Source organism: Oenanthe melanoleuca, chromosome 3 (assembly GCF_029582105.1).
Source record: "Oenanthe melanoleuca isolate GR-GAL-2019-014 chromosome 3, OMel1.0, whole genome shotgun sequence".
Classification (NCBI taxonomy): Eukaryota; Metazoa; Chordata; class Aves; order Passeriformes; family Muscicapidae; genus Oenanthe; species Oenanthe melanoleuca.
The window spans coordinates 108926333-108953175 of NC_079336.1; the positions used below are offsets into that span (position 1 = coordinate 108926333).

At 40.7% G+C, this 26843-nt stretch overlaps 2 protein-coding genes across 2 annotated transcripts in view; one reads left to right on the plus strand and one right to left on the minus strand.

Annotated features, from left to right (window-relative positions):
- The first annotated feature begins 835 nt into the window (after positions 1-835).
- Positions 836-17429, plus strand: BFSP1 (beaded filament structural protein 1). The gene is made up of 8 exons (XM_056488188.1): positions 836-1206; positions 6281-6341; positions 9301-9396; positions 10158-10250; positions 10980-11087; positions 13240-13460; positions 14719-14804; positions 16091-17429. Exons 1-8 carry the CDS (start codon positions 836-838, stop codon positions 17035-17037), a joined length of 1983 nt encoding a protein of 660 aa, XP_056344163.1. The 3' UTR covers positions 17038-17429.
- A 4191-nt stretch (positions 17430-21620) lies between these two features.
- PCSK2 (proprotein convertase subtilisin/kexin type 2) overlaps positions 21621-26843 on the minus strand; it is a 123427-nt gene continuing 118204 nt past the window's right edge. The window contains exon 12 of the mRNA XM_056488189.1: positions 21621-24844. Within this exon, the coding sequence (XP_056344164.1) occupies positions 24358-24844 (487 nt within the window). The 3' untranslated portion in view covers positions 21621-24357. The remainder of the gene's footprint in view (positions 24845-26843) is intronic.

A 26843-nucleotide genomic window follows, 5' to 3' on the forward strand; every position in this document is an offset into this window, starting at 1 on the left:
AGACTCCACTACAGTGGAAATAAAGGAAGAGTAGTGGGTCCCCATAGGATAATGTGAAAAGTCCACCAAGTAATGAGATGACATGGCTTTTGGCTATCCCCAAAGAAAGTGGCTTCCTCAAGGGGCTTTGTTAAGCCTAGGGGTTTAGTACCACTGCTGCTTGGGTGCTTCTCATGCCGGGTAGAACTAACCTGCAGAAAAGCCTGACATGAAGCCTGAAGTGAGAACTAAATGCCCAAATCCTGCCAATGGAGCTGGAATCATATCAATTTTTATATACTGTCCCATGATCACAAAAGTGTCAAATAACAAAAATCAAGGGCTACCATCCAGCCACACCAAAATCCTGTCTCAGCAGAAGGCGTCTCTGCACAGCCCTGGGGACACCCCCATAGGACAAAGCTCCCCCCCCCAGCACAGCCGTGAAAGGCATTGAGCTTAGCCTCCAAAACTGCAAAGCACTTGTTTTGTTTTCCATGATAATGCTTTAATCCACCGGGTGAAAGCTGGATGTTGCTCTCTTTTATTCCGGCTGTACACAATTGCAATGCTTGAAAAGAAAAGCCCCTAGCCCTTCTGTGCCTGCTGCTCCTCTGAACTGCTGACGCCTGGATGGGCAGATCCAAGGCGGGGCCATAGGGATTTATTTAGTTCACTGCTGCAGATGGTGCCTTTAGTGCCACAAACCACCTGGAGACAAGTCCTAATCGTCTGGGAGGGGTGATTATGTTCAGTTCTTCCTCCCTAAACCTCCCAGACATAATTCAGATCCAAACTGGAGAGACCGGCAGGCACACAGGAGGGGACCCCGGCACTGCACAGCCCCTCTGAAGCCATGTACAGGAGCAGCTTCCTCCGTGAGGTACGCAAGGAGAAGTATGAGCGGTCAGATGCCTATGATGAGCTGCGAGGCTCCCCGGAATTTGACAGTTTGGCCCAAGCCCGGGGCTTGGAGAACCTGCAGGAGCTTAACGAGCGCTTCGCCAGCTACATCAACCGGGCGCGTGTGCTGGAGCAGCGCAACACCATCCTGCGCAAGCAGCTGGAGACCTTCCAGCGCATGGATGAGCTGGTGGGCTTGGATGAAGCCTTTGCTGGGCAGATTGAGTTCAACCGCCAGCGAATGCGGGAGCTGGCTTCTGACCGAGCCAAGCTGGAGCGGGAGGAGAAGGATGCCCAGCGCATGCTCGATGAGTACCGCAACAAGTAAGGCTTATGATCCATGGAAAATGGGTGGTATAATTTCCATAGTTAGTCTTTGTAATAACAATGGTTTCAGTGTCAGCAGCTACTTCTTGTGTGTGTGTGGTGCCTCTCCATATGTATCAGACTTGTCAAGAGGGACGGCATGTAAGCCCATGGTGAAAAGTAAGGCATCAGGACTTAGGGAGCTGCAGCTCTACCTTTTATAGTCTCACTGCTCCTAGATGGGAAAATGCCCTCTCCGTTCCACGGCAGCAGCCCCAGCACACATTGGCTGCTCTTGTTCATTAGCTCTAGGGGATCTGTGCTCCGAGCTGCAAAGAGGAAATAACTCATTTGACTACCAAGTGTCTCAAAGCAGGTCTTGGGTCTGAGCAGCCCAGAGTTACATGATGTCAAACATTTCCTGAAATGTGCAGGATGTTTCTGTGAAACTCTTATTTACAGCCATTATGAACCACCTGGGCCAGTCTGTGCCAAACAAAACTGTGATGTGATGTGATGTGAAAAGAAGGGAGTGTGAAATTTGCCCTCCTCTTCTTCCTTGCATGGTGTATTTCTGTCTCATGCCACTGAAACAATAAGAACAGGTTTCCCCTAATTTTGGTCACATGGCTTAATTACACAAGAGTTGGTGAGCATTGCTCATAAAAGGGCTGCTCGCAGGACAAAACTTTGTTGTACAGTCCTGGGATGTTCACTGTGAAGCTGTGAACAAAAGAAGGAAACTTTGACTATATCCTAGCCAAAAATTGCAATTTAAAAATTAAAGATACACAGGGCCGTGACAATGGAAGCACAGTGTTTGCTTTTTAATCAAATTGCACCAATTGGTTTACATCAAGAAGTGAATTTTGTTGGGTTTTTTTCATGGGAGCTGTTGAATTTGACTAGAAGGACAGACATGAAAATTTCTTCAGTGTCTGAAAAACTTGGTTTGGTTTGGAGTTGCAGGGTTTAAAACAAGGCCAGTGCTCTGGTAATGTGTACTCTGCCATCCTTATGACTCTGATTTCAGCTCCTGAAAGTTATAAATAAAGCTCTGTAAACAAAATATGGGAGGAATAATCTTCTGTGCCCTATTAGGGGCTGCTGAAACCAGAAACATTGCTGTGCTGAAGACCTACTCTCCTCCTTTAAGTCTGCATTCCATTGGCAATGGGCATTGTGGGTTTCTTGCTTCATCTTGGAGCATAAATCTTTTAGTGCACTAGGATTAAAAAAGTCTCTTAGAGGGGAGCACTGTGAATCCATTAATTGACAAATGTCTGTGTCCTTCAATAATTCAAATAATTTTAACTCTTACAACCCATTCTTTCATTCACCTTCACAACTGGAGAAATAGGTTGATTTCTAAGTAAACCTTTTAAGCTACAGTTATATAAATAGGCTTTTTAAAGTTACATTTAGACAGAGTAGGGCCTAAGACTACTGGGTCTGTACAATTAAATGATTGTGAACCTTTAAAAAGTAGAATTGACAATAAAATTTATTTTTAAATCCTCTATGGTCACATTCATAGGTTTTCTCATTCTGAATAGTTCAGACTCTATACCAGGGGAGAATTCTTTCTCTTGAACTTGCAAAACAAAAAAAAACCAAAAAAAAAAAAAAAAACAAAAAAAAAAAAAAAACCAAAAAAACCCAAACAAACAAACAAAAAAAATCAATACTGTAAATAGTTTGGATGCATCTCATAATAAGACTAATTATGCTAACTTTATTGACCACTGTTACAGCAACAGTGAATCTGGCTGTGGGAAAAGATTGTATTTCTCTCTCCATTACGCTGGGAGAGATGCTGGAATCCAGATTTTAGTGGCCTTGATTAATTAACTTCAGAAATTAAAAGTCTTGTTAATCAGTTGTTTCATTAAAAAATTTGTTCACTGTTTATACAGTGGATTTTGAACATGCAATACGATTCCTTGGAAGTTGTTGGACACAGAAATTGGCACAGTGTTCTCCAAGATGTGCTGCATTGTAATACTCTGATGAACTAACACCCTATGTGGCCACAGTGGAGACCCAACACATGCGAGAAAACAAAAAGAAGTGGGAAAACACCATAGCTAGGGTAGGGGGACTACATTGGCAAATCTGCCTTCCAGCCTTGTCTGCAGGGATCATCTTTGCACTGGTGCTGTTTGTCTGGTGATAGGAAGGAATTTATCCTGCTGCTGCTGAGGTGAGGAGCATTTGCCTTCCCTCCACACTCTGCACAAACTGCCAGAATCTTGTTCTGTGGCTGTCAGCTGCTCAGCTGTGGCTTCTTGATAATGCAGGTAGAATTTGTTCATAAATCAGCAGAGCACAGCCCCCTTGGGCTCACCTGAGTATTCAGGGTATGACCCTGAATGACAACTATTACTGGCTTGTCCATCATCCTTGTGGGACCCCTGTTTCATACTCTGTGCTGGCTTGGCACTCAAATTGCTACTGTCTTTTGAGAGAAGGTTAGTGAAGTGCATCAGGGAAAGGAAAATGACAAAGGTAGTAGCCAAGAGGTGCAAGAGCTCAGTAGGATTCAACAGAGAGGCACCATTTTTCTTTAGATAAAAGGCTCAAGTTTGATACCGAATTGAGTATCAGGCCACTGCAGCAGAGGCAGGGCCCAAAAAAAGAGGTGATGGAAATCCTTAATCCTCTGATCTGCTTTCTTTGAGCCTGGCAACTCCATCCCCTCCATTTCTTTTCCCCTATGCAAAAAAACCTCAAAAACAGGTAACATCCCTTTTCTTTCAACAGTCCAAAAACATTTGAAGCCAACCTAAAGCTATCTGATTAGGTAAGAAGGTTGGTGTTTTGTTGTTTCTTTTTTTAATGAAGCAAATTGACTTCGTGGCTCTTAAGCTTCAGGAAAGTTTGACCAGCAACTATCTAATAAAAAAATTCTCATCTGGAGAAGACTGAACATCACTTTAAAGAAATTCTCCTTCAAAGGATAATCATACAATACTAAGTCTCTCAAGCTGCCAGCTGGATTTACAGCCGTGTGGCACATAACGTATTTGCATTATTTGAGAGTGAAGGAAAATGCAGCTGAATATTTTAGTGATTGGAAAATTCTTTGAGTGAAGATCTAGCAATGAGGGAGATCTGAATTATGTTAGGGCTGAGGTTTAGACACTGAATCCATCAGATGGTTGTATATTACTGTGAGTCTAAAACTAGACTTTTATTGTAACTGTGTATTTGATTTCCACAAGATGACACAATTTGCTTTATTCTTGATCAGCTGTCAGAAAGTATCTGAGTTAGGAAAGTATTTACTCTTAACTGTACAAAAAAATCTGTAGAAAACGGGTTGGAGGTGAGCTACTTGGTAAACAACTGAAACAAAGGCAGTCTCACTTTTGAAGTTGAAAAATACTGTATCCTTGGAAGTGAAACTGGTGTTAGTACTATTTGGAAAAAAAAGCGTATTGTCTTATCAGCAATTTGTTGGATTGATAATGAAATAAAACCTTGCCATTTTCACTTGGTTCTTTGCTGTTCGTGTAAGAATTGAAAACAAACCAGTGACCAACCCTGACTTCAGAAGAAGTTGGTAAACCAGACCACCAGGTTAAATCCATTTCCTTACTCTGACAAGTTCTTCCTTTGTGGTCCTGGTCAGTTTGTGAGTGACATCATCCACTCAGCTTTCCAGTATGTGTTGCAAGAGATAAGAATAACATTAGTTTGTCATCCTTCAGGAGGTGAAAAGGAAGAACTGATGTTGACATGATTGTTATAACTTGATCCTTGATCAGGTTCAGTCCAGGAACTCTCAAGTTCCCTGTTGACTTGAGCAAATCCCTTTGATATCACCAGCACACTGGGGCTGGATCAATGATTTCAAAAGACAGACAGGGACTTCTGTTCAGTTGTGAATTTTAGCTTATATTTGTGTCAATTGCTTTTAGAGAAAATTAAGGACCCTGTCCACCAGAGCTGACTTGTTACCCACCAGAGTGTTTCTTGTAGAAAGTAAGATAATGATAGCATTTTTATCTCTCTGTACACCTCTTATTTAGGGAAAGTAAAGTGTTAAACTTAAAGGGTTAAGACTGTATTTCTGCTGCTATTGGAGTTTGATAATCCACTTGTCCAGTACTGATGGTAAAGTCTCATTTCTTTGTATTAATAAATTGCTTCTGACTGGTTGTTTTTCAGGAGTTTTTTAGTTTGTTTCTTTGTTTGTTTGTTTTTTAATGGAGTCTCATTAAACCACATCTACTGTTAAACATTTCATATGAGGTTTACTTAAGGAAGGAATAAATTACAATAATCAACAATTAAGTTTTGTACTCCATGGCTAAAATAATTTTCTAGAAGATAATTCCATTTACATACAAATGCAGAGCCCTAATTCTTAAAGAATACGTGCTGTTTCCTCAAACCAAAGATAAACACATTATATATCCATCTCAGCACCAGGAACACGCACATTATGCACTTATGGACATTTTATAAAGGCATAAGAATAGTTGTCTAAATGCAGTCCTTATTAAGGCTTACTTCTTGTTTTGACCAAGCTAAAATACAAATTACCTTTAAATGGGACACAAAGCTTGATCCATCTAAGCATCCTCATGCAATGTCATTCCTACACAGTCAATATGTGAAGTTGCTATCTTCGTGTTTAATGTGTCTATCATTAGAGTGCTTATTGAACAACAACAGGTATAACAGAAAAACAATAATAATGTAATTAGATGTTCGTGTGCCAATGTAGGAAATCCTCACAGAGTAACCACTGCTGAATGGCTATCACTGTAGTCCAACACCAATATGCTTTTATTGTAGATAATCTATTCTTGGGCATTCTGTATAAAAGTGATAGCAAATGTATGCCATTTCATTGTATTCTGTTGCATAAGTTGAAGATAAGAATTTAGGTGATTTTGAAATTACTCTGAGCATCTGGGACCATAAAATAATTAATGTTAATGCATGAATAAATCTTTTGGGCCTTTTCAGGATTCATATTCTCCTTTAGTGTGAAGCATATCTTATGCATGACAGTGCAGATAAAAATGAAGGTTGCAGAGGGATGAACCGCTGAACTTCATCTCCTTTTCTCTACATGCAGGTATAGAAATGAACGTGAATATCAGCAGAGGCTGAAAGAAACTCTGGAGCGCCTTAATAAAGTAAGTCTGGGGAAATCCCAGGGGAAAGGTGTATAATTATTTTCCTTGGTTTCATTTACTACAGTGAGCTGCTTTGAAGAAGCAGTGGGAAGATAAAATGTCAGAGCAAGGCATTTCTTGTCATTATGCCCTCTTCCATCTTCCCCCTCCCTAAGCCTTGTGTAAGTGTTTGAACCTTGGCATGTGCATACCTTTTCCCCATGCTTTTTAAATACAGCTACTGTATTAAAATACAGTCAGTAGTGATAATCATGCCATGAAAAATTGCTGATTCAGTAAATGTTTTGAAGCCTGGTATGTCTCAAAGCTCCTTAGCCCCTTGCAGGATATGGTCAGCCCTTCCCAAGACAGATTCTCAGTTTCCCATTAGGTTTCCAAATAAAAGAGAAGTCACAGCTCCCACTGGTTTGTTCCTTTTATATCAAGCAACACTTTCTTAAACTAATACCATGGGAAAAGCAATAATAAAAATAACAACAAACATTTATTATAATATAAAGCTCAGAGAAAGACAAAAGTTGGCTGAAGTATTTTGGAAGTGTCCAAACCAGGTCTGTGAAACTGAAAAGTCCTGATTCATCCTCTCTTGCTGCTAGCCTTCATCTGGATGAAATATATAGTATTATATCTTTTCTGCTTTGATGGGCTATCCTTCATCTTCTATACTGGGAAACAATTAAAGGTGGATTAAATAGAGATGATTTTATAATTTTCTTGCTACAAATGGCTGGACCTGCTCTACTGGAGCATTTTCATATCAATGAGATGCATGTTTTTTATTAAGGAAAGACAGAAAGTGCATTTAACCATTTCTATCTCCAGTGAGCTCTTGACATCCTGCATCAGTTCTGTTTCCCAGAACACCCTGCAAACCCTTAGAAGATTTTGTGGAGGTAAATCTTTTGTAAGGGATTGTTGAAACTAGTAAGTTTGTCTTCATAGTTCCTCTCAATGGGTCTGTAGCTAAAGAAAAGTGAATCCATTCACCATCCCTTGGCACAGCTTACAATGTCATGAAGGATGAAAGTGTTTTTTTATCCCAGGATGTCCCTCGCTGCTTGCTGCAGCAGCTCTTTGCACCGAGCACCAAGTGCTGGAGAGAATACAGCTGGATTTCTGTACAGGGCCCAAGATGTAGCCTGAAAACCTGCATGTGCAGGTGCAGACTCATTCTTTATTTGGCATCTGGGAAAATACTGATTCTGGAGAGATCCAAAGAATTTCTCTTCCACAGTAAATGAAAATATTGCTGAAAATCAGCACATGAACTAGTGTTCTGGAATCATCACCTAAAGCAGAATGGCTTTTCAGAAGCTGAGTGATTAGCAAATACTGCAAAGTTCAAAAGAATATGCGTAGACTCTGCACTGTTCTGATACATAGCTCCATCAAGGAAGCTGGTCTCTTTGAAAGCGTGGAATAAAAGCAAAAGAATTTTTCCCCTTTGAGGGAACATTTGGAAAGCCAAAAACTGCTTTTGTTTATCGTGTGCAGAAATATTTGCTTATAGATATTATTTAGGGCCTGGGGGTTTTTTTTGGCTCCCTCCCAAACCTCCCAACATGGTCATTGTCATGCTGATCTTCCTCTCAATAGGAACGGAGAGGAGTGCAGAAAAGCAGCGGGCATTCCTGATGGCTGGCTCTGAATGTGCTGGGCTGGATGTGTCTGAATCAGCCCCTGGCTCAGAAAGCAGAGCTTGCTGGAGAGTTCTCTGCCTGGGAGGCTTAGCGGCACAATGAGACAGCCAACATCTACATATTTTTGGAACAGCGCGTGCTGTATGCATGCAAAAGGAAAAATCCTCTTCTACCAGTCATATGCTGTACCCACAGATCTCAATGGTTTGTTTGCAACTGGTGATCTGCTCACAGAGGTATTTTTGCAGCTGATAATGGCACATGGGTCATTTGAAAGAGATACCTCTAAATGCTTTTTTTAAAATTTCATTGAGTTAAATGCAGAAAGCAGGACTTTCTTGGGGCAAATTGCAAACTGGTGGAGAAACTGGTAAGCTTTATAGAGTTACAAGGAAGATTCAGTTAAAATCTTTTAAGATGCTTTCTCAAAAATTTTATTTTACAGTCTTAGTTAATGCCAAACATAAAAAAGAAATAATGCATTAAATAGAACATATCACTACTCTTACATGTTTATAAAATACATCACCAAGTTCCATGGAAATTATCCTAAATTACAGGATTTGTGTTAAATTACATAACATAAGAAAAATCTAAATTAGGCCTTTGAATGGAAATGGAGATTTCATTAGATTTAAAGACCAATGCTACTCATACCTATGTACTCTGAGATCATGGTCATATGATTTGTTCTTTGAACTGATTGCATGTTAGGAACTTTTGTCCTTGCAAATCCCAGAGTATTATAAATTAGTGAAGCAAGGTGATTTTTTCTAAGCTTGGTCAACTGTCATTTTTATTTCCAGAAATGGCTCCAAATTGACAAAGATTTGTGGCATTTGATAACATACCAAGGAGAGTGCAAATACTTGGGACTATCCTGGGTTTTTAGAAGAACTTTTTTACTAGGGATCTTAAAAAGGCATCAGGATACCTCAGATCTTTTCATGACACTAGAGAAATCAATGCCTTAGTCTGCTGATAAAATTTGTTTAAGACTTATCCTCCATTTTAAAATTTTAACATAAAAATCTGGTATTTCAAATTTCATTCTGCTGGTATTATCTACTACTGGGTTCACAACATTATTTTGACAGTGCCAGTGCCAAACTGTTCTGTAAATTACATTTGTGCACAACATGGTGAATATGATGCCTCCTCTGTGTTGGTTTTGTGATATTTCTGTATCTCCTAGTAGGCTCTAACACTCCAGGCAGGCTGCTCTGCTTGCACAGTGACTCATGCAATGCCTGCGGGACTGCTGTGGATTTGGTACTCCAGCTACACATACCACCATGCCACATGTCTCTGCATTGCAGGAAGCTGATGAAGCCTTGCTGTGCAACCTGGAGCTGCAGATTGAGTCCCAGTTCCTGCAGGATGACATTAATGCTACAAAGGACAGATACAAGAAGGTAACTGGCTGAATTTGCTGTCTTCCTTGTAGAGATAGATGTGGAACTTTGCCCTTCTGCATGATCAAATGGTGGCAAATTAAAGCAAATTGCATTTGTGTTTTGGTAGGTGCGTATAGCACCAATTATTTTCAGTGAGCGCAACAGCTGGATGGTTTCCAGCACCCAAACACACTTCTCAGGGTCCAATCACTACAGCTGTAGCAGAGTCTTGAGTTTGTCAACCTGTTATGGTTTAACCCAAAGTGCTGATCAAGATGTCTTATATTTCACACTAAGGAAGCTGTTGGTTTCATCACCCAAATTTTTGGGACAGGGCACTCCAGTTAATCAGCAGACATATGCCTGTCGATGTATGACTCCACTGCAGTTGACTTTAACATATATTGTCTTCTTCCTGGGAGAACAGTGAGTCTTGGGATCAGGCCACTGCCCCATCTTTGCCACTTTTGAAAAAAGTGACTTTTTTTTGGGCCACATGCAAAGGTATTTGTGATTCTTGTTTTGATAATCTCCTATGAAATTTGAAATAATGGAATCTTTAATTAAGACTATGAACAGTATAGTCCTTAGTCAAAAGTCTGTGATATACCCTCATTATGATGAAACTGTTAGCACTCCTGCACTCAAAAGTAGATATAAAATCACAAGTCTGAACATGAATTGGACTTTTATATGCTAAAAGCATATATAGAAATTAACCCCATGAGGACATGGAAATGTCTACATTTTCTAATGAAAATGTTTTTACTTCATCACAGAACCTCATGGAAATCCAGACCTACGTCAATGTCTTGCAGCAGATCATCCAGACAACTCCTCGTGTGTCCCCAATAACCACCGGCATATGTGAGGCAAGTATTGCTGTTGGGAAATACATACAGCTCTAAGTAAGAAAGAGATATTTACTGCTAAAGTGTCCCAGATCCTTTAACTTCTGCTCCAAAGTTAGGTGAAAGCTGTCAAAACAATATGTAAGTACTGAATAGTGAATATGGGTGAAAAAAATTAACCATGGCTTTGAAAAACAGTATCAATAAGAAAAGAGAGATTAGCATTGTCAGGTACACTCCAGCATATGCATTAGTCCCAAAAATGTGTGGTACAAAGGTAGTTGAAATAGTTGTGCGTCTTCTCTGAGGAGGAGCTGGCAGGATATATGAATATTTGAGGAGAAAGGAAATCTTATCCTGAAGGGATGAGATATGGTGAAGATTTAAATCAAATTAATTAATAAAGACTAGATGGAAACTTGGTGATTTCCACCACTAGGAGTGGCTATGCCAGGAATGTTCATTACTTGGAAGAAGATGTGAACAGGTCCAGTAAGCTGGACTTTTACAGCCCTGCCATCTGATATCTTTATTCTTAAAGCCATGCCACCATTCAACAGAATTTGACTCAAGGTTTAATACTCACCTTTTATCTGTCTTTTGCCATTTTCTATTTGTCTTTATAAAGACTTAAATAAGTAGATAAGACAAGTGAATAAACTTTACTTGTTTATTTCCAGTAGTGCAATTTCTTTTGGGTCTTTTTAGGAGTGAAACATACTTTCCTATACATTATTTTCTTTCAACCAGGAAAAACTGATAGCAGAGAGGAGGATCCCTGTTCTGCAGAGCCAGCTGGAGGAATACAAGAGTATCCTCTGCCAGCTACAGGCACAGAAATACAAGCTACAGACAGAGGTATTGTAATGACTAGCCATACACACAAACATGTTGCTCATGAACTCCTTTATTTATGGACACATTATAAAACCTCTTAACATGGCTTTAATATGGTTAACTTGGTGGATTTGGAGGTGTGTTTTCCTTTTAGATTTCCATCTTTTTCTTCAACTGTTTAATTCCCATTTTCCCAGTGGAACAAATTGTTAGGTTTAGATGGCCAGGGAGAGCTGTAGCTATTGTAGGTGCAATTAAGCTGTCTTTCCATATCAGAGTGGCCAGTGAGGAAAGGTTTTCATGATGAAACTGCAGAACAGAATCAGCAGGATGTTGTGGATGGAAAAGTCCCACAGGGCTCCTATGACTTTCTTACTTGCTGAGCTCTGTCTGGAAACTGACTCAATGAAAAGTGATGAGGAACCCTCAGAGCTCTGCCCAATCTTTTCTATCATTGCTACATCCAATGCTGAGCTTGCTGTGGAAAGGACCAGACAGGTTTGGTGAGCAAACTGAAAGAGATTTTGAGCTACATTTGGCTTTCTGCTTTCATCCATGTTACTATCAAGCATTAAGCCAGCATCTCTCCTGTGCTTGGACACTACCCGCAGGGAAAACTGTATGCTTTCTGCCAAGCCCTGATTTGCAGAAAATATTTGGCAGAGACTTTGACTAGTTGTCCTTCCCCATCTCCCAGACAAACCTGCACTAAATCAATCTTCTGTCTTCAGCCAGTGCCTGCAAAAATGAGTGCAGTGCAGAGCTGAGGATGGCAGGAGATAAAAGAGCAGCTGAAGGCTGCAGTGGCTAGAAACCAGATCTGAATAGTTGCCAATGGCATCTCTACCTCCACACAGTTAAGTATTTTTTAGCAGATGGGGTGGAAAATGTCTCCAAATATAGCTTCCTTTGTGCCTTTGTCCATCCAGGTGAGAGGAATGAAATATTAGCTAAAACATCTTTTGGTGGGATTTTGGACTCCTTTGGACAGCCATATCAGCAGTTTGTAACTTCCTGTGCATAGCTTCCTTCACTAGGGTCTGCCCAGGGTATTTTCCTTGGTCTCTTTCTCACATCTGATGGTCTGGTGGAAAGGACGCATGCACTCTGGGATGGACAAGAATCAATGTGGGGATGCAATAGTGAGTCAATATAGAGAAAAAGGGGAGGATATCAGCGTTCTGCTAGCAGATGGAGAGAGGCAGTCTTTGGGGAATTAATCATTCTGCTTTCAAAATCAAATCTTCCCATCCCATTTAGAAAGATATTATTCTTTCATTATTTCTTATGTCTTGAGATTAAAAGCGCGAAATAGCTTTATGAGTGAAGGTCAGTAACCCAGTTTCTTGTGATGGTGAAAGCTGGATCTGATGACTGACATGTCATTGAGTTTCTTTGCTTTCTGGACCTGATAGCCATGTGCCCGAGAGGTCATGGACCCCACCTCATGAGCACTGAACAAAAAAGAGCCTTGGTCCACTCGTACACTACAACATAACCAAACTAATGCCAAGGGACATCACTCCTATATTTAGGCTCCTAAGAGGTTTTTTTTTTTAAAATCTTGCTAGAAGCATGTATAAATAAATAAACAAATAAATAAATAAATAATGAGCTCATTAGTCACTTATTGCACCATTAACTTTTTGTGAGTTCATCTCTTTGAAATGTAATAAAAAAAAAAAAAAAAAAAAAAAAAAAAAAAAAAAAAAAAAAGAAGCTAAAAATAGCAGAAGAAAGTGAGATCAGAGTTACAGGGTGAAATACCCGACCTGAAACTCAGCCCTTATTTTTGGAAGGCAGCTTTTACCACCTCCTGGTTGATGTGCTTGTTTTATCGCTGAAGCAAAAAGGGCGAGGAAAGGAGAGTTCTTTATTTAAAATGAGACCTTTGGTCTTATTTGCCCTGTCAGTAGATCACAGAGAAGGAGGAGTGGGTATTTCTTGAGCTCGTCTTCCTAGTTAAGAACTTTTACTGTCCTTGTAAGGCCCTGCCCACTCTGATAAGTTATTGTTTTTTTCATAAATTAATAAAGGTAGTGAAATTGCTCCTGTGTTTCTGCAGTGCAGCATCACATTGTAATAAGGTATGACTTGCCTTTCATTATGCTTAAAATATGGAGATGGTGAATTTTACAAAGCTGCTTCTTTCACCACCAATTTTATTTACCAGACAACCATGCTGGAGCAAGCGATTAAAAACACCCAGGAGAGTTATGACGATGAAATTCAGCTTTACAATGAGCAGATTGAAAACCTTAGGAAGGGGATAGAGGAGGCTGAGAGGATCTTGGAGAAGTACACCACTGACTGCCGCCAGCTGGTGATCTACCAGCAGTCCCTGGAGAATGAGCTGGAACGGTACAAACGGATCATCGAGAATGAGGACAGCCGGTAAGGCTGAATTTCTGGACACTCACAAAGGGACCAATGATCTCTTTTATCTCCTTTGAAAAATGCATGTTTATGGACATTTTGTTCACCCAAATTTTCACTGGTAGATACCTAGGGACAGAAATCTAAATAGATGCAAAATCTGGTCAAACTTCTGCCAAGGAAAGAGTCAGAGCTGTTTTGAGCGTCTCCTGAGCATGCAGTCTCCTTTCCATATGCTGTCCTAGCATCAGTGTACAGAGGTCAGGAGCATACAAAAGCAATCTGAAAATCCTCTATTCAGACTGGGTGTTGGTGACTCTTACTTGACATTATTGGCAGGCTGAGGGTGCAGACAAAGCAAATGTCCTGTAAAGCAAAGCATTCTTCACAGCAAAGCCATTTCTCTGGCATGGGGAGAAAGAGGAAAAATACAAAAATTCGCAGGGGTTTGGGTCATGCTTAAACCTACAGAGGAGCACTGTCTCCCTCTAATGTCAACGATGAGCCACAGTGGAGAAAAGTCTTTCACAGCGGCAGAGCCAGACCCCTGAGCACCCAAACTACTGTGCCAGGCTGTGCAGAAGATGCAGGGGAAAAACACTCACTAAATAGTCCATCCTATGTGTGGGGAATGGGAATTTAATTAATTTTCTGGGTCTCATTTTGGACACTGTGTTCTAGTTAGAAGTATCTCAACAGGGTAATTCTCAACACCAAAAATCATGCTGACACAGTGTCTCTGACAGGACAAAATATCTCAAGTTCCAGCAGAGCATGCTGGGGAGGCCAAAGATACAGTAACTGTTCTGCAATAGGCCCACCTCTCAATTTTAATTTTTAACCCTTAATTCTACTGACTCCTCAAATGTTTTCTAAGGAAGATTGCTCCAAATTTCCTATTTACCAGCCAGCATGGTAAAAATGTTCTTGCTGACCTCTGGTAGGTTTGGATTGTGTGTTTGCCCATCTAAAACCTTCCCATCTTTTCAAAGTGTCATGCTAAATGCAAAGCTGTTGTTATATGTTGTAATCACTGGTGTACTTCACCTAATGGATTATCCCATATCTCCTGCTGGCAGAAACCAGCCTCACTCCTCTGAAGGTGCTGTAGTTGTCTTGATTTTTCCCAGACAGAAACAGGTTCCTGTCATTCTTTTTGACTCCTCACCATAGAGAAGTACATTTATTTAACCTCTGTCCTTCAGTTTGCACAATTTCACTTGCTTTCACTGAAAATGGTGGGGACAGAACTGATGGATGCACATATTCTCCACAGGTTAAACTCTGCTATAGCAGGAACCCCAGTCACACTCTTCACACAGATATACCGACCTGCCCAGCCTCAGGCTTCGAGGGGAAGAGGTAAACCTGTGATGTGTCTTTCTGTGTCTTTCAAGAGAAGAATCATTGTATTTTAAGCTGTACATTTGTCTTTAATATGGCCACCAGTTGTGATAGCCTGACTGCAAATGCTACCATTTCAGCTTTTCTCAGCTGGCCTTGAGACAAGCTGTCAAAGGCCAAAACTACAAGCAAAAGCATTTCTTTTTTAATTTCTACAGTTTACTGCTTAGGCCAATCAAGACTAAAATCAAAAAGCACTCAGAATGATGGAAAGAGCTGCAGGTTTTGTGCTGACTCATTCTGAGTCACTTCAGTGATGTGCAAAGAGTGCCAAGGCATGTTGAGTACCACAGGCAGGCAGAGGGCCTCTGCTTTCCTATGAATGATTATTTTCTATGTTGGCTTATTAGAATTAGGATGTTTGTAAACCTGGTGACAAGGAAATGGCCAGGGCTAAATTAGCAAGACTGCTCTTAACAAAGCAATTGATGTGGTAGGTTCTAACATACTGGATGACCTAATTCCAAGGCTCACTGGGATTTTACTAATGACAAACTACATTGAGAATGGAGACAAACATAGTATGAGGGATGTTTTTGGAATGCAGCTGTAATTTTTCTAACTGCTGTGTGAACTGTAGCAGTTTTATATTAAATGGTTCCATAATGCCTGAGGCCAGATCTCCAGCAGTTGTAAATAACTCCTGACATGCAAAGTTATGTTTTATACCTGCTGAAGATTTGTCCTGTCTCTAGACACACCACTGATTTCTCCTGTATGACAAGCAGGGTATTTCGCATGTGTTACTCTACTGTGGCAGGGGACAAAACAACTGCCTTGAGGAAAGTATGTTAATATCTGTCTGTCCTCATGTTCTTGTAATTACCAGTACCAATTCCTGCCTCCTCTGCTCTAGCTGCTCATGCTGTGGAAATCAGTAGCCTGTCTATGCTCCTGATGCTTCTAAGCTGTCATGGGATCTGTGGCTACTGGTTACCCAGGAGATCAGAATCAGACTGTGGACAGGGGATTCTAAGAAATCAATGACACTGTCTAAATGATTCCATTGTGGGTGGGTGGCTTCTCAGGGCTCTGACCACCAGCCACTGCTCCTTCCTGACATGACTCTCAACATCTGTCCATACTCCAGACTGTTAGGAGTGGAGGTGCCTACCTCGCTTTTAGTCCTTCTGGGATACAAAGGCTCTCCACCTGAAGTACTGAGGGTAAAAGGCAGCTCTAGCATTTGCAGTGATTGTATTCAAGCACTGTTTGTTGTTTCCTTTGCTTTGCTTTTTCTTTAGATATCACCCAGGCCATGCAAGACATTGCCAGTGTAAAGCCCAGACAAAAAGCCCTGACAAAGAAAATTGCCAGGAAAAAGGAGCTGATGTCAAAAGACATAACTGACAGTCACTCACCTGAAAGAATGTATGAAAGAACTCTGGAAGGTTTTGACCAAGATCAGATGGAGTTTAGGCATGAAGGCTCGGTCAGGTGTGAACCTGAGCAAGAAGGATCAGAATTTGATGAAAAAGAATTGGGCCCAGAGGATGTACCTGATGGAGCCCAGATAAGTAAAGCCTTTGACAAATTGTGTAACATTGTGAGAGAGAAAATAAGAGTCTACAAGAAACCAGAGGCTAAGTCTGATGCCCATCCCAAAGGGCGTTATGTGCTGGTGACAGGGGAGGAAGGCTATAAAGAACCATGCATCTTGGCCCCCTCTATCCCTGCTGGGGGAGGGATCACAGTTTCCACTGGCAATGGGAAGGTGATGAATGGTGGTGATGTGGAGCCCATACCAGAGCTGCCAGAACCTGCTGAACCATCAGAAAAAGAGAAAGGGGAAATCTGTGAAAGGAGAGAAGAGTTTGAACTCCCAGAAAAACAGAGAGAGGAGGAGAAAGAAGACATGCTTGAATGGGGGAAAAAAACAAGAGGAAAAATTGAGCAAATCACAAAGTATCCCGACATCTCTGAGCCTGAGACAGTTCCTTCCCCTGGTCTGATAAGCCCAACTGAACCAGGACTCCTTCGAGAGACAGAATATGAGCGAGAAGATAAGCAGGGCCTTTTGTTCAGGGAAGCAGCTTTACCTGGCTCTATGAGCTATGAGAAGGTGGAGGTGGTGGAGTCCATTGAGAAGTTTTCAGATGACAGAATTCAGACGTATGAAGAGACAGCAATGATTGTTGAGACAATGATAGAGAAGACAAGCAAGAAGAAATCAGGTGACAAAGGCTCTTAAGTGACACATGCCCTCTAATAGTTGACTTGTCTGACATAGATATTAAATGACTGTTTTTTTTTCCTGACGGAATGATACAGTAGTGAGATTTTTGCTGTTTGGTATGGAACAGATTGAAACCTTGATGGCAATTCTGTCTGATGCAGGCTCACCTTTGGTGCAACAACCATTAGCACTCTCCAGGGCACATCCTATGCAATTGATTTTCATGATCAGGACACATGGAAAGTAATTATTGTGACAGAGATGCCTGGCTTTCCACAGTATCTGGGACAAATTTGCATATTCCTCTACTGCTCCTATAACTGCCATACGAACCCCAGTCTTTGAGGCAGCTGCAAATGTTAACTTGTGACATATGGTTCATTTAATAAAAGTTTTGCCTTCTACTGAAGATACTCACTGTGGGTCTATTTTGCTTATAACCTTGACTCACAGTCCCTACTTGTAAACATCACCTGACTGGTGTGCAGGAGTTTTTTCAAGGGCTGGATACCTCTCAAAAACCCTGTTCCAAATCTCTTCCTTTCAGAGTCTTTAAATAGCAGTAATAATAAGAGCTTGGCAGATCTTTCTTTTTGGAAATAAACTTCCTGTACTCAAAATTAGTTTTTACTGCAGATCATCTCAGAATAAAATTCCCTGTAGGGAGATATCCCTTATAAAAGCTACTATTTGTCTTTCCCCACCACAATTAATATACTTATGAATGCCAGCAAGCTTTTGAGCAGACTGCAGCCAAAGACAGTGTGTTTTGGTATTTTCTTTTTAAGTATTTCCTTGGACTGTTGAGTTTCATACTGCCACAGGGTCCTGTCTCACTCCTGTCACTTGCAGTCACGTAGAGCTCCCCAGGATTGTTGGAATAAGCAGTACCTTTCCACCTCCTCCTGCCTGGGGAAGCAAAAAGCAACACTTGCAGAAACAACAGACTCTCGCAGCTCCCAGAAACCTTCAATACAAGAAAACAAACAAAAAACACAAAGAAAAAAAATCAGGGAAAGAAAATATTTCGCTTGTATGAGTGTAAATAATGAGCTCTACTTGAAGTGTTCATACACCATTTGGGCCTCAGCTTGACTCCAGGCACACAAATGATCCCACTAAAGCCCAAGAATTACTGAAGGACAGTACTAGATTAGTCTCTACACATTTCTTGTCCAATTCAATCCCAGTTCTCTAAGTTTTCATTTCAGCTTACAGCATTGTTGTGCCTTTTCTTTCTGTCTGTTAAGTCCTGTCAGCTGCAGCAAAGCAGGGCTAAAAGCCATTTGAGCTGACAAGCCTGAGCTTCAGGAACTCCTCACAGCGCCCAAGACTTTCCTTCAATAATATGTTTGGTTTGGTTATTTCATTCATGAGGTCCAGCACAGATGTAGCATCTGATCTACTGTGATTGTTATGTCTGGTTAAGTGGCACCTGATTCTTTGAAACAGGGACAGGTGTCTCTCACAGTCACAAGTTTAGTGACATTATTTATATGGTTCAAACCCATTCGCTCCAAGGGCAGCTCTGCAAAGGCAGCAGTGCAGGTGCTGAGCTGCATTAAGAGGAGGATGTCTATGCTGGTTTATTGGAATGCTGTCACGGTGTGACTTGGGTTTGTCAATCTTAATATATTTAATTTCTTTTAGAGACGGGACCCAGGAGTAGAGACAAGGCAGGCTTAAAACTTATAAAGGTACAAGAAGAAATTTATTAATAACACAAAAAAATATTCAGAATAAGATCCCTAGATTGTTTCCTCCTCCCCTTCATTCAACATTTCTTACCAACAAACATACACAGAGCACTTCAGTCAGTGATACATTCAAATAATCAGTTCAGTTTACTTAAGAGAGAAAAGTCTCTTTTTGGTTATGGCTTAGGGGGAGTCTTCACCTTCACAATCCACATCCACCCGGGAAAAATATTGCAGATTATGACTCCTCCCATTCCTTCACAGTCCTTCCAGAGCTGTGCAATGGGTTATGTTACACACATGGGGTAGTACTTTTAAAGGCAGGCTGCTGAAAAAAACAAGATTCTCCTCATCTCCTTCACTATCAAATGTCTGTCTTTATTCCAGTCCCAGGACAGAGAGAGCTTCATTCCCCGAGGCAAAAAGTCATCTCTTTCTCTATTAAATGTCTCTGTTCACATTTCAGTTCCAGAACAGAGAGCTATATTTCTCCAAGGCAAAAATAAGGTCTTCTTCTCAAGCATCCAAACCTCCCCAAGTATATTTCACAGTTTAAAGGAATTTTAGTGAAGTCACAATCCCCTTAGCCCACAAAAAGGTTTTCAGCTACTTATCAGTTCGCATCTTTTCAATCTCTTCCCACCAGGAACTTTATCTTCATTGCGCTGACTTCTGAAGTCTCCAGGCTTTATTCTTTCCCATTCAGGAGAGCTTAGAAAAAATTCAGGATCTTATCCAGGCATGAAGAAGTTACAATTGTATCCAGATCGTGAAGAAACAGCATGGGCAGCTGGAGGCCTCTTCTCTCAGAGCAAGAAGGGAAGGGGGAAGGGTGAGCCTTTGCTGGCTCCCCGATCCTCCCTGCTCGGCCATGCCACGTGGAGAGGGGAGCTCCGGGCCGCGCGGGGCCATGCGGTCAGGGAGGGGGGGCCGGACCATGTGGTCGGGCCGGGCCCCCCACCAAGCTGGGGCCGGGGTCCCAAGCCGGGCCCCCAGCAGAGCCGAGGTGCCGAGCTGGGCCCCCCCGCAGAGCCGGGGCACCGGGCTGGACTCCAGGCCGAGCCCAGAGCCGGGCCGCAGCCCCCCGGCCAGGGACCACCACCCTCGGAGACCGGAAGCCGAAAGAGAGAGAGCAAAGCTGATCCTCTGTGATTTGTGAAAGTGAAATAACTTTTCATTGGTTTCCCGAGCTGTCCATCACCAAATCAGCTCTCTGATTGGTGACAACAGCTCACAGGGGACGCTCCCAGAGACGGTAGAGCCCCTCCCACTTCCCAGCTTCAGGGGCCTGCTCGGAGGTGTATCCACCCCTCCCTCCAAGCATGTGAAACCAACACAAATGCTGTGGGAATTTACTCCAGACATGGCTTACTAGAGTATGTTGCTTTTCAGTTTAATATATTAACAGTGTAAATAACTGCAGAGAAGGAATTTATCAATGCCTATGCAGGCTGGGCTCTGGTGAGCTGGGAGCAACTGCCGCTGAAAAAGTTTGACTGCTGCAAGGTAAACAAAAAAAAACCAAAAAACCTACCCTCATTGCAGCAAGAGGCAGGCTGTTTAATAATTCTGTCACAAAGCAGGGTGTAAAGAGGTTCAGGCAATACCTAGTTGGAACTGGGTATTCTTCGCCCTCTCCCTGTCCATCTGGTTTCACTGCAATACAGTAGACCAAATATTCAGAATACAAAAAGCCTCATTCGATGCCAAGGAGGCAATGTTAGAAGAGCCTGAGCGAGGTGTCCACTGTGTGAATACCTACACCACATTAATTCTTTTTGTGTTGTGATGTCAGCACTGGCTACTGACCCAAACCTGGTTTATGATGCCCTTGCTCAGCAGATCAGTGTGATGTAAGAACTGCTCCTAAAGTGGTTTGATAGCACTTACTGCTGAAGGAAGTCACATACTGCATTGCCTGGGCAGCAACCAGCAGAAGTCAAGGACTAAGAAGAGATGAGGACTAAATTCTGCTACATTCTCTGACCTGCCTTCCACAGACACTGAAGTTGCTCCATAAGGCCACAGATCACAGGCATCTTTCTGTAAATTTGCACGAAAACTATACAGAAAATCACTAGTAGTATCTGGTTAATAGTGACCATGCTAAAATGTACAGTAAATTAGGGGCTCATAATTTAGGGGCTAACCTCTTCATTAAATGCAGATTCTCAATGAAGTGTTTAAATGCTAAAGTTTAATGGTGAAATAGTTGCAAGCATCTGTTCAAAAAGAGGTTGGAATGAGACTCAGGTTACTACAGGCACATTCTCACTTCTGAGGCAACCAGTACTAGATCAGGAGGTCCCCTGACAGATTGTACTGTTGCAGACATGGTAGGATATTATAAAATGAAATGTACTTTCTGCCATGGGAACACAGGAGCTAAAACGTATCCAAAAGGTATGGATGGGAAGTAGAGATGAAAAGGGAAACAGAAGATTTAATGTGAATCAAAGTGTTCAAAAGAGCAGAGTAAAAAAGTCTGCTGTAGCATTTCCTTGGGACCAGAGCTGCTTATGAGCTGCAGTGCAAAACTGTCACAGTCTCTATTCCTGATCATCCTCCTAATGCAGCTCAGCACCTGCACTGCTGCCTTTGCAGAGCTGCCCTTGGAGTGAATGGGTTTGAACCATGTAAATAATGTCACGTAATAAAAAAAGTTCCTCCCTGCCTGTGAATCTTGTATATGCCAGAATTTCAGAGACTAACATAAAGCACTTTACTCTTAATCTGTTGCTATCAACTCTTTTGCAGTATTGTCTTTATCTTCTCCATATCCAGTACACATCAGTGTAAAAAGCAGAGAAGTAGGAAGTCATACCACTGATAATAGCATTTTACCTCCCATGTACCTTCAAATAAGCAACGATGATAGGACCTGCCAGTTTATAACAGCTCTTTATTTTACTGATATTATAAAACATCACTACAGGGCTCACCTGTTTTGCATCGTGAGCTTCATTTCCCTTTTATTAGAAATACTAACAAATTAACTTTATTTTCCATCAGCAATACCACAAAAACTCAGTCTAACTGGACATATTTTTCAGTGATCCCTTAAAGCAAAAATCCCCAAGAATTTGAAGTAGTTCTCTATATTGTATATAAATGTAGTTTAATATATATAATTATACCAAAATTCACCATTCCTGTATATCACTCACTATTGTGAATCTTCAATTACTAAATTATGTCAGCATTATGAAAATATGGACAGCCACCTAGTTATTTTGCTGCTTTATAAGATATTTAATAATTGAACAGACAACTGCAAAATTACATGAACGCAATGGGAAGTCATGTACATGTTCATTTAAGAATTCCACATGGACTTTTCTTATTCCAAAACTTTTCCACATTTTAGAAGGCCAGTAAAAACTTTCAGTAACCTCTTTCTTTGATCACATACACAAAAGTTATGATGTATGTGTATTATATTTTACATATGCAAATATACGTAATGAACTCTGAATATATATATTGTCCGTTTTATATATATATATATATATATATATCCTATGTTATAAATAAATATATATATATATATATATATATATGTGTGTGTGTGTGTGTAATTACATATATATATATATATATACATATATAGAGAGGGAGCGATACCACAGGTGTGTATGCATTTAGTTATACAGGTGTATGCATAAATATATATATGGTAAATTTTCTGATGGGACTGCTGCACGCAATAAGAAACCTGTGAGCAGTGTGAGGCTGCTTGGCTTGGCTTGGCTTTAGAGTGTAACTCACACAGTCTTTGAGTAGGTTGAGCTGTTTATTTTTCATTTGGAAAAGGAAAGAACAGGCCTCTTATGGAAAAATGAAAGATGGATAGTCTCTTGAATTAACATTATTCTTATACATTCTCAAGGTGAAACATGTCCACCATAGAACCTTTGGGTTATGTTTTTAATTTTTTAGATAAATATTTACTTAGCGAATGTGATTCTACTACTATGCACCGGCTCAACCAGGACAACATTTATTAAGACATCTTAGATTAATGCTCTGCATATTAAAAATACTTAATAAAATTCTGAAACTAGTCACTGCTAAAACGTAGATCCTGGATCCTGCAAAGATCTGAAATACCTGCTTTAGGTATTAGTAGGTCCACTGATGGGCTTTAGTGCAAGTGCCTAAATATTCGAAGAATCAAGACTTTTTATTTCTCAGAGGTTAAATTTGGGATCTCACACCTGAGAACATGCAGTGGTTGCTTCCATCAGTAATTCCCACTGGGGAGAATGTTACATTTTGCAGCAATAACCAGAGCATGCTCTGAGGGTGAAAGAGATGGACTTTAACTCATGTCCAAAAAGTCAAGGTGGGACTGACTTTAAACAGCCAAGAACAGTGACTGCCAACAAATCTTACCAAATATACTACATTTTATTTCTCAAGAAGGCCAACCTTGCATTACACTTTAATAACTTCAGCATATTTTTCTCCTTAAATATATTTGTATAACGTAACGCCAGCAAATATATAGCTTTAAAAAAAAATTAAATTTAAAATTGCTTTGGGACTGAAACTGTGTGCTTCAAATTTTCCCCACAGCAGTTTACTGGCAGCTGGGTTGTAAACCCCTAAAAACAGGTGTCTGTGGTTGGTAATGCTGACACAGCCTCATTTTACAGTGCTGGAGAATATCTCAGTAGAGGGACCAGTAGATGCATGCAAGCTGCCAGAAATCCTACAGTTCATCCCTATGTACTTGTTCTGCTGTAAGATGGTAAATTGATTTAAACTGCCAAATTTCAACTAAAAAAAAAACCAAACAAACGAAACCCAAACCCCACTCCCCCTCCACCCCCCCAAAAAAAACCACCAACAAAAAAACAACACAGGAAAAGAACTCCCAAAGCAACCAAATTTAAAAAAACTCCAGCAAAACTGGGACTTGTGCTTCTAGAAGGCCCTGACCTGGTTTGTAAATCACTTCTCCCTGCCACTCATCTTTGGCATCGCTTTGCCTTCCTTATTGTATATCTGCTGATCCATCCTGCAGCTGAAGTGTGTTTGTAGTATAACTGTAGTATGGAATAAAACTCTCAAAATAATTGGATTTCTGCAAATCGGACTGATGAATTTTCCTTATCTCTGGATTATTTCTTTTTGTGGGGTTTAGTGATACTTTTGTTGAAACCAATGGAAAAAGTCCCACTGAAGTCAGTGATGCAGAAGGAGCACGTTCAAAGACCTCTCTTGACAACCTCTTTGTGATTCTCTCAGTAGTTTTTTAAAATGTGCTCATTATCACCAACTTCCAATGTTAAAATTCACTCTTTTTTTTAAATACAAACATTTACCACAGAAATATGAAGGGAAAAGCCATTAACTTCTTTGCAGGTTATTACTTATTTGTATAACACAAAAGAAAATTCATCATTTACAGTCACAAACTGTACATTATATTTGGTGGGAGTATATTTTGTGGTTTACAGATAAAAAATGGACTGCTTCAGTGGCAATTAAAATAATTATTGATGAGATATAAGACTTTAAAATCAAGGAGGGATGATAATTTGTCTACAGAGACAATCATAATACATCTAACACAGAGGTTTGGTGAGTAGAGGGGTCTGGGGAAGGAAAGACACCATCATGCAACATAGCACTAGTTCTTGCTCAGTATACTCTTCAGGCTTCTCTCCACTGCTTCATCTAATTCTTCTTCCAGCTCTTCCTTCTTGGACATGGCCAGTTTGGACTGATAATCTTTTACAATTTGGTCTATGTATGGTGCACTCTGAGTCCCGTGCAGCATCAATGTCCACTCCTTCAGCACACCCTGCTGGGGCTGGCTGCCGACAAACCCTATCTCCAGAGCCCAGGTGCCTCGGGGGTCTTCTCCCCAAGTGTGAGTCGTCATGAAAGGCCATTTGTCAAAACCCACCTTGGAGTCATCATCCCTGGGGCGCTGGCTCAGCAAAATGGATTTTGTTCCCATTGGTGAGGTCATGTTGATGTTGAGGTCTCCTCGCCGAGTGGAATTCACAGTTATAACTGCCTGGACATGTTCAAGGTATCGGACAAAGTTTTCCTTCCCCTCACATGCATCAGTTGTCAGTGTGAGGAACAGTTTGCCACTTGGTGGTATCTTTCTGTGGGTCAAAAGACAATTAAGCAAATTAATACAGTACAATATGTCTTATGCTAAAACTACTGGATTTTAGTGCCTCACAGAAAAACACTGTATTATTTTCCTTATTAATACATGAAGAAGTAAGGAAATAATAGTTGCAAATTTAGCCAGAAAGTAAATATTCTCCTTGTAGGAAATTACACCAAAACCGTAATTTGAAAATAATATTGAAATGTACACCTACACAAAGTGAGAAGTAATACAATATTACTGCCCTTCAAGAACTAACTTAGTGGTTGTCTTTACTTATCACTCCTATATCGGTAATTCCATAATAATGTGCATGCTCAGTAAAAGAACTGTGAATAGTCGGTCCATGTCACTTTCCTTAAATGACAGCAGCAAATGGCTCTCTGGTGTTGGAGGAACCAATTGCACAGAATTTCAGTGCAGTCACATTAAAGCCTATGTCCTTGTTCTGCTTTGCAAACCAGCACAAACGTGGGATCCCAGAGTCACCACATTTGAAAAATACTTTCCCTGAAGATTTCCATCCTCGAACAGCTCCTGAACAGCACGGACACATATACCAAGGGAAGAAATTGAATGTGTTTACTGAGTTGCCAAAGTGCTGTCTGGCCCGGGAGCTGAGGCTGTAAAAGCTTCTAAACCCATTGGGGTCAGGATGCAACTTCAATTACCCACTGCCTCAGAAACTGGGTGGCAAAATACATGGAAAGTGCAAAAATTCTCTACATCTTCACCATCAGTGTTCTGTGAGCAGTGTGACATTTTCCTCTAAAAGAAATAATTGAAAGACAAGAATTACAGCAATCATTTAAAAAGGGACTGAGTCACAAAAGACTCCAGTCACTATCTGGTCTTCAGTGGCTTCTCCCTGACCTCAGTTACACAGTCAAATTGAAAGCCTTTTGAAGGGCATTGATTACACTGTGGTAATGAATACCTTCTTTTCAAAAGAAACAGTACCAGCTTTTTCCCCTCTTGAGATGAGCTCCAAATATTACACTTGGTACATCACTAGGTGGCTCAGGCCAGTCTCTGTCCCCCTTTGATAGAAGTACTTTCTTGGAAGTACTTGCAGAGCAAAATGTCATTCAGATCCAGACCTTCAAGGCATTTAAACACTGAGCTTAAACTGAAAAACCTGTGTTGTTCTGAGTATTATGGAGCAGAAGTTTGTATAGCTAAAATATTTGAGCATCTAATATAATACCCTTGAGATACTTATTTTACATGCCAAAGCACAAGAAAAATGCACTACATGCAGACAGAGGTGAAGGGTCATAATTTCACAGCTGCCATGTGCTTGCAGTTTCCCTGCATGGGAAACCTCAATCTCAATCTGAATTCATGTTTTCTCATAGCCTTTTCACACAGTGGACAAAGCTTTGTGAAACACTGTGTCATTCCCAGAGATTTGTGATAAGTGTTTTATCTCCTCCAGTTAATGAGGAGGGACATCACATTTTGAGTCTTTTCTTCATGTCAAGACTAAAGCCCAAAGAAATAAGAGCAATGTAGTGTTCCCACTACATCTGCTCTGCAGAAGGCTTGACAGCTGCAAAAAACTTTCCTCTCCACCTTCTCAAGTACAGCAGTGCAGAAGTTCTCTCAGCTCTCTAAAAAGTGAGAAAGGGCTTCCTCTATTTCCCCCTTTCCTATATCCACTTTTGCATGTGTAGTACCTAGTGAGAGATGAGCAGGGGAGCTCCCATGTGCTCCTATTCCTCAGCTAATGGACTACAATGTCTTAAAACTTTGTATTTCCCTAAACCAGCCAGAACCCTTGTCAACTGTTTCTGTTTTAAATACTGATTGTTTTCAGCACATGGTATATTATGTCTGTTAAATATTTCCTGGCCTTTTGCTTAATTGACAATGCTAATCTGAAACACATTTCCATATTAACTACTCACCTTCATAAATTTAAATTTAAATACATATTTTATGTATAAAAATATCTATGCTTAAATAAAAATATAGAGAATATATAT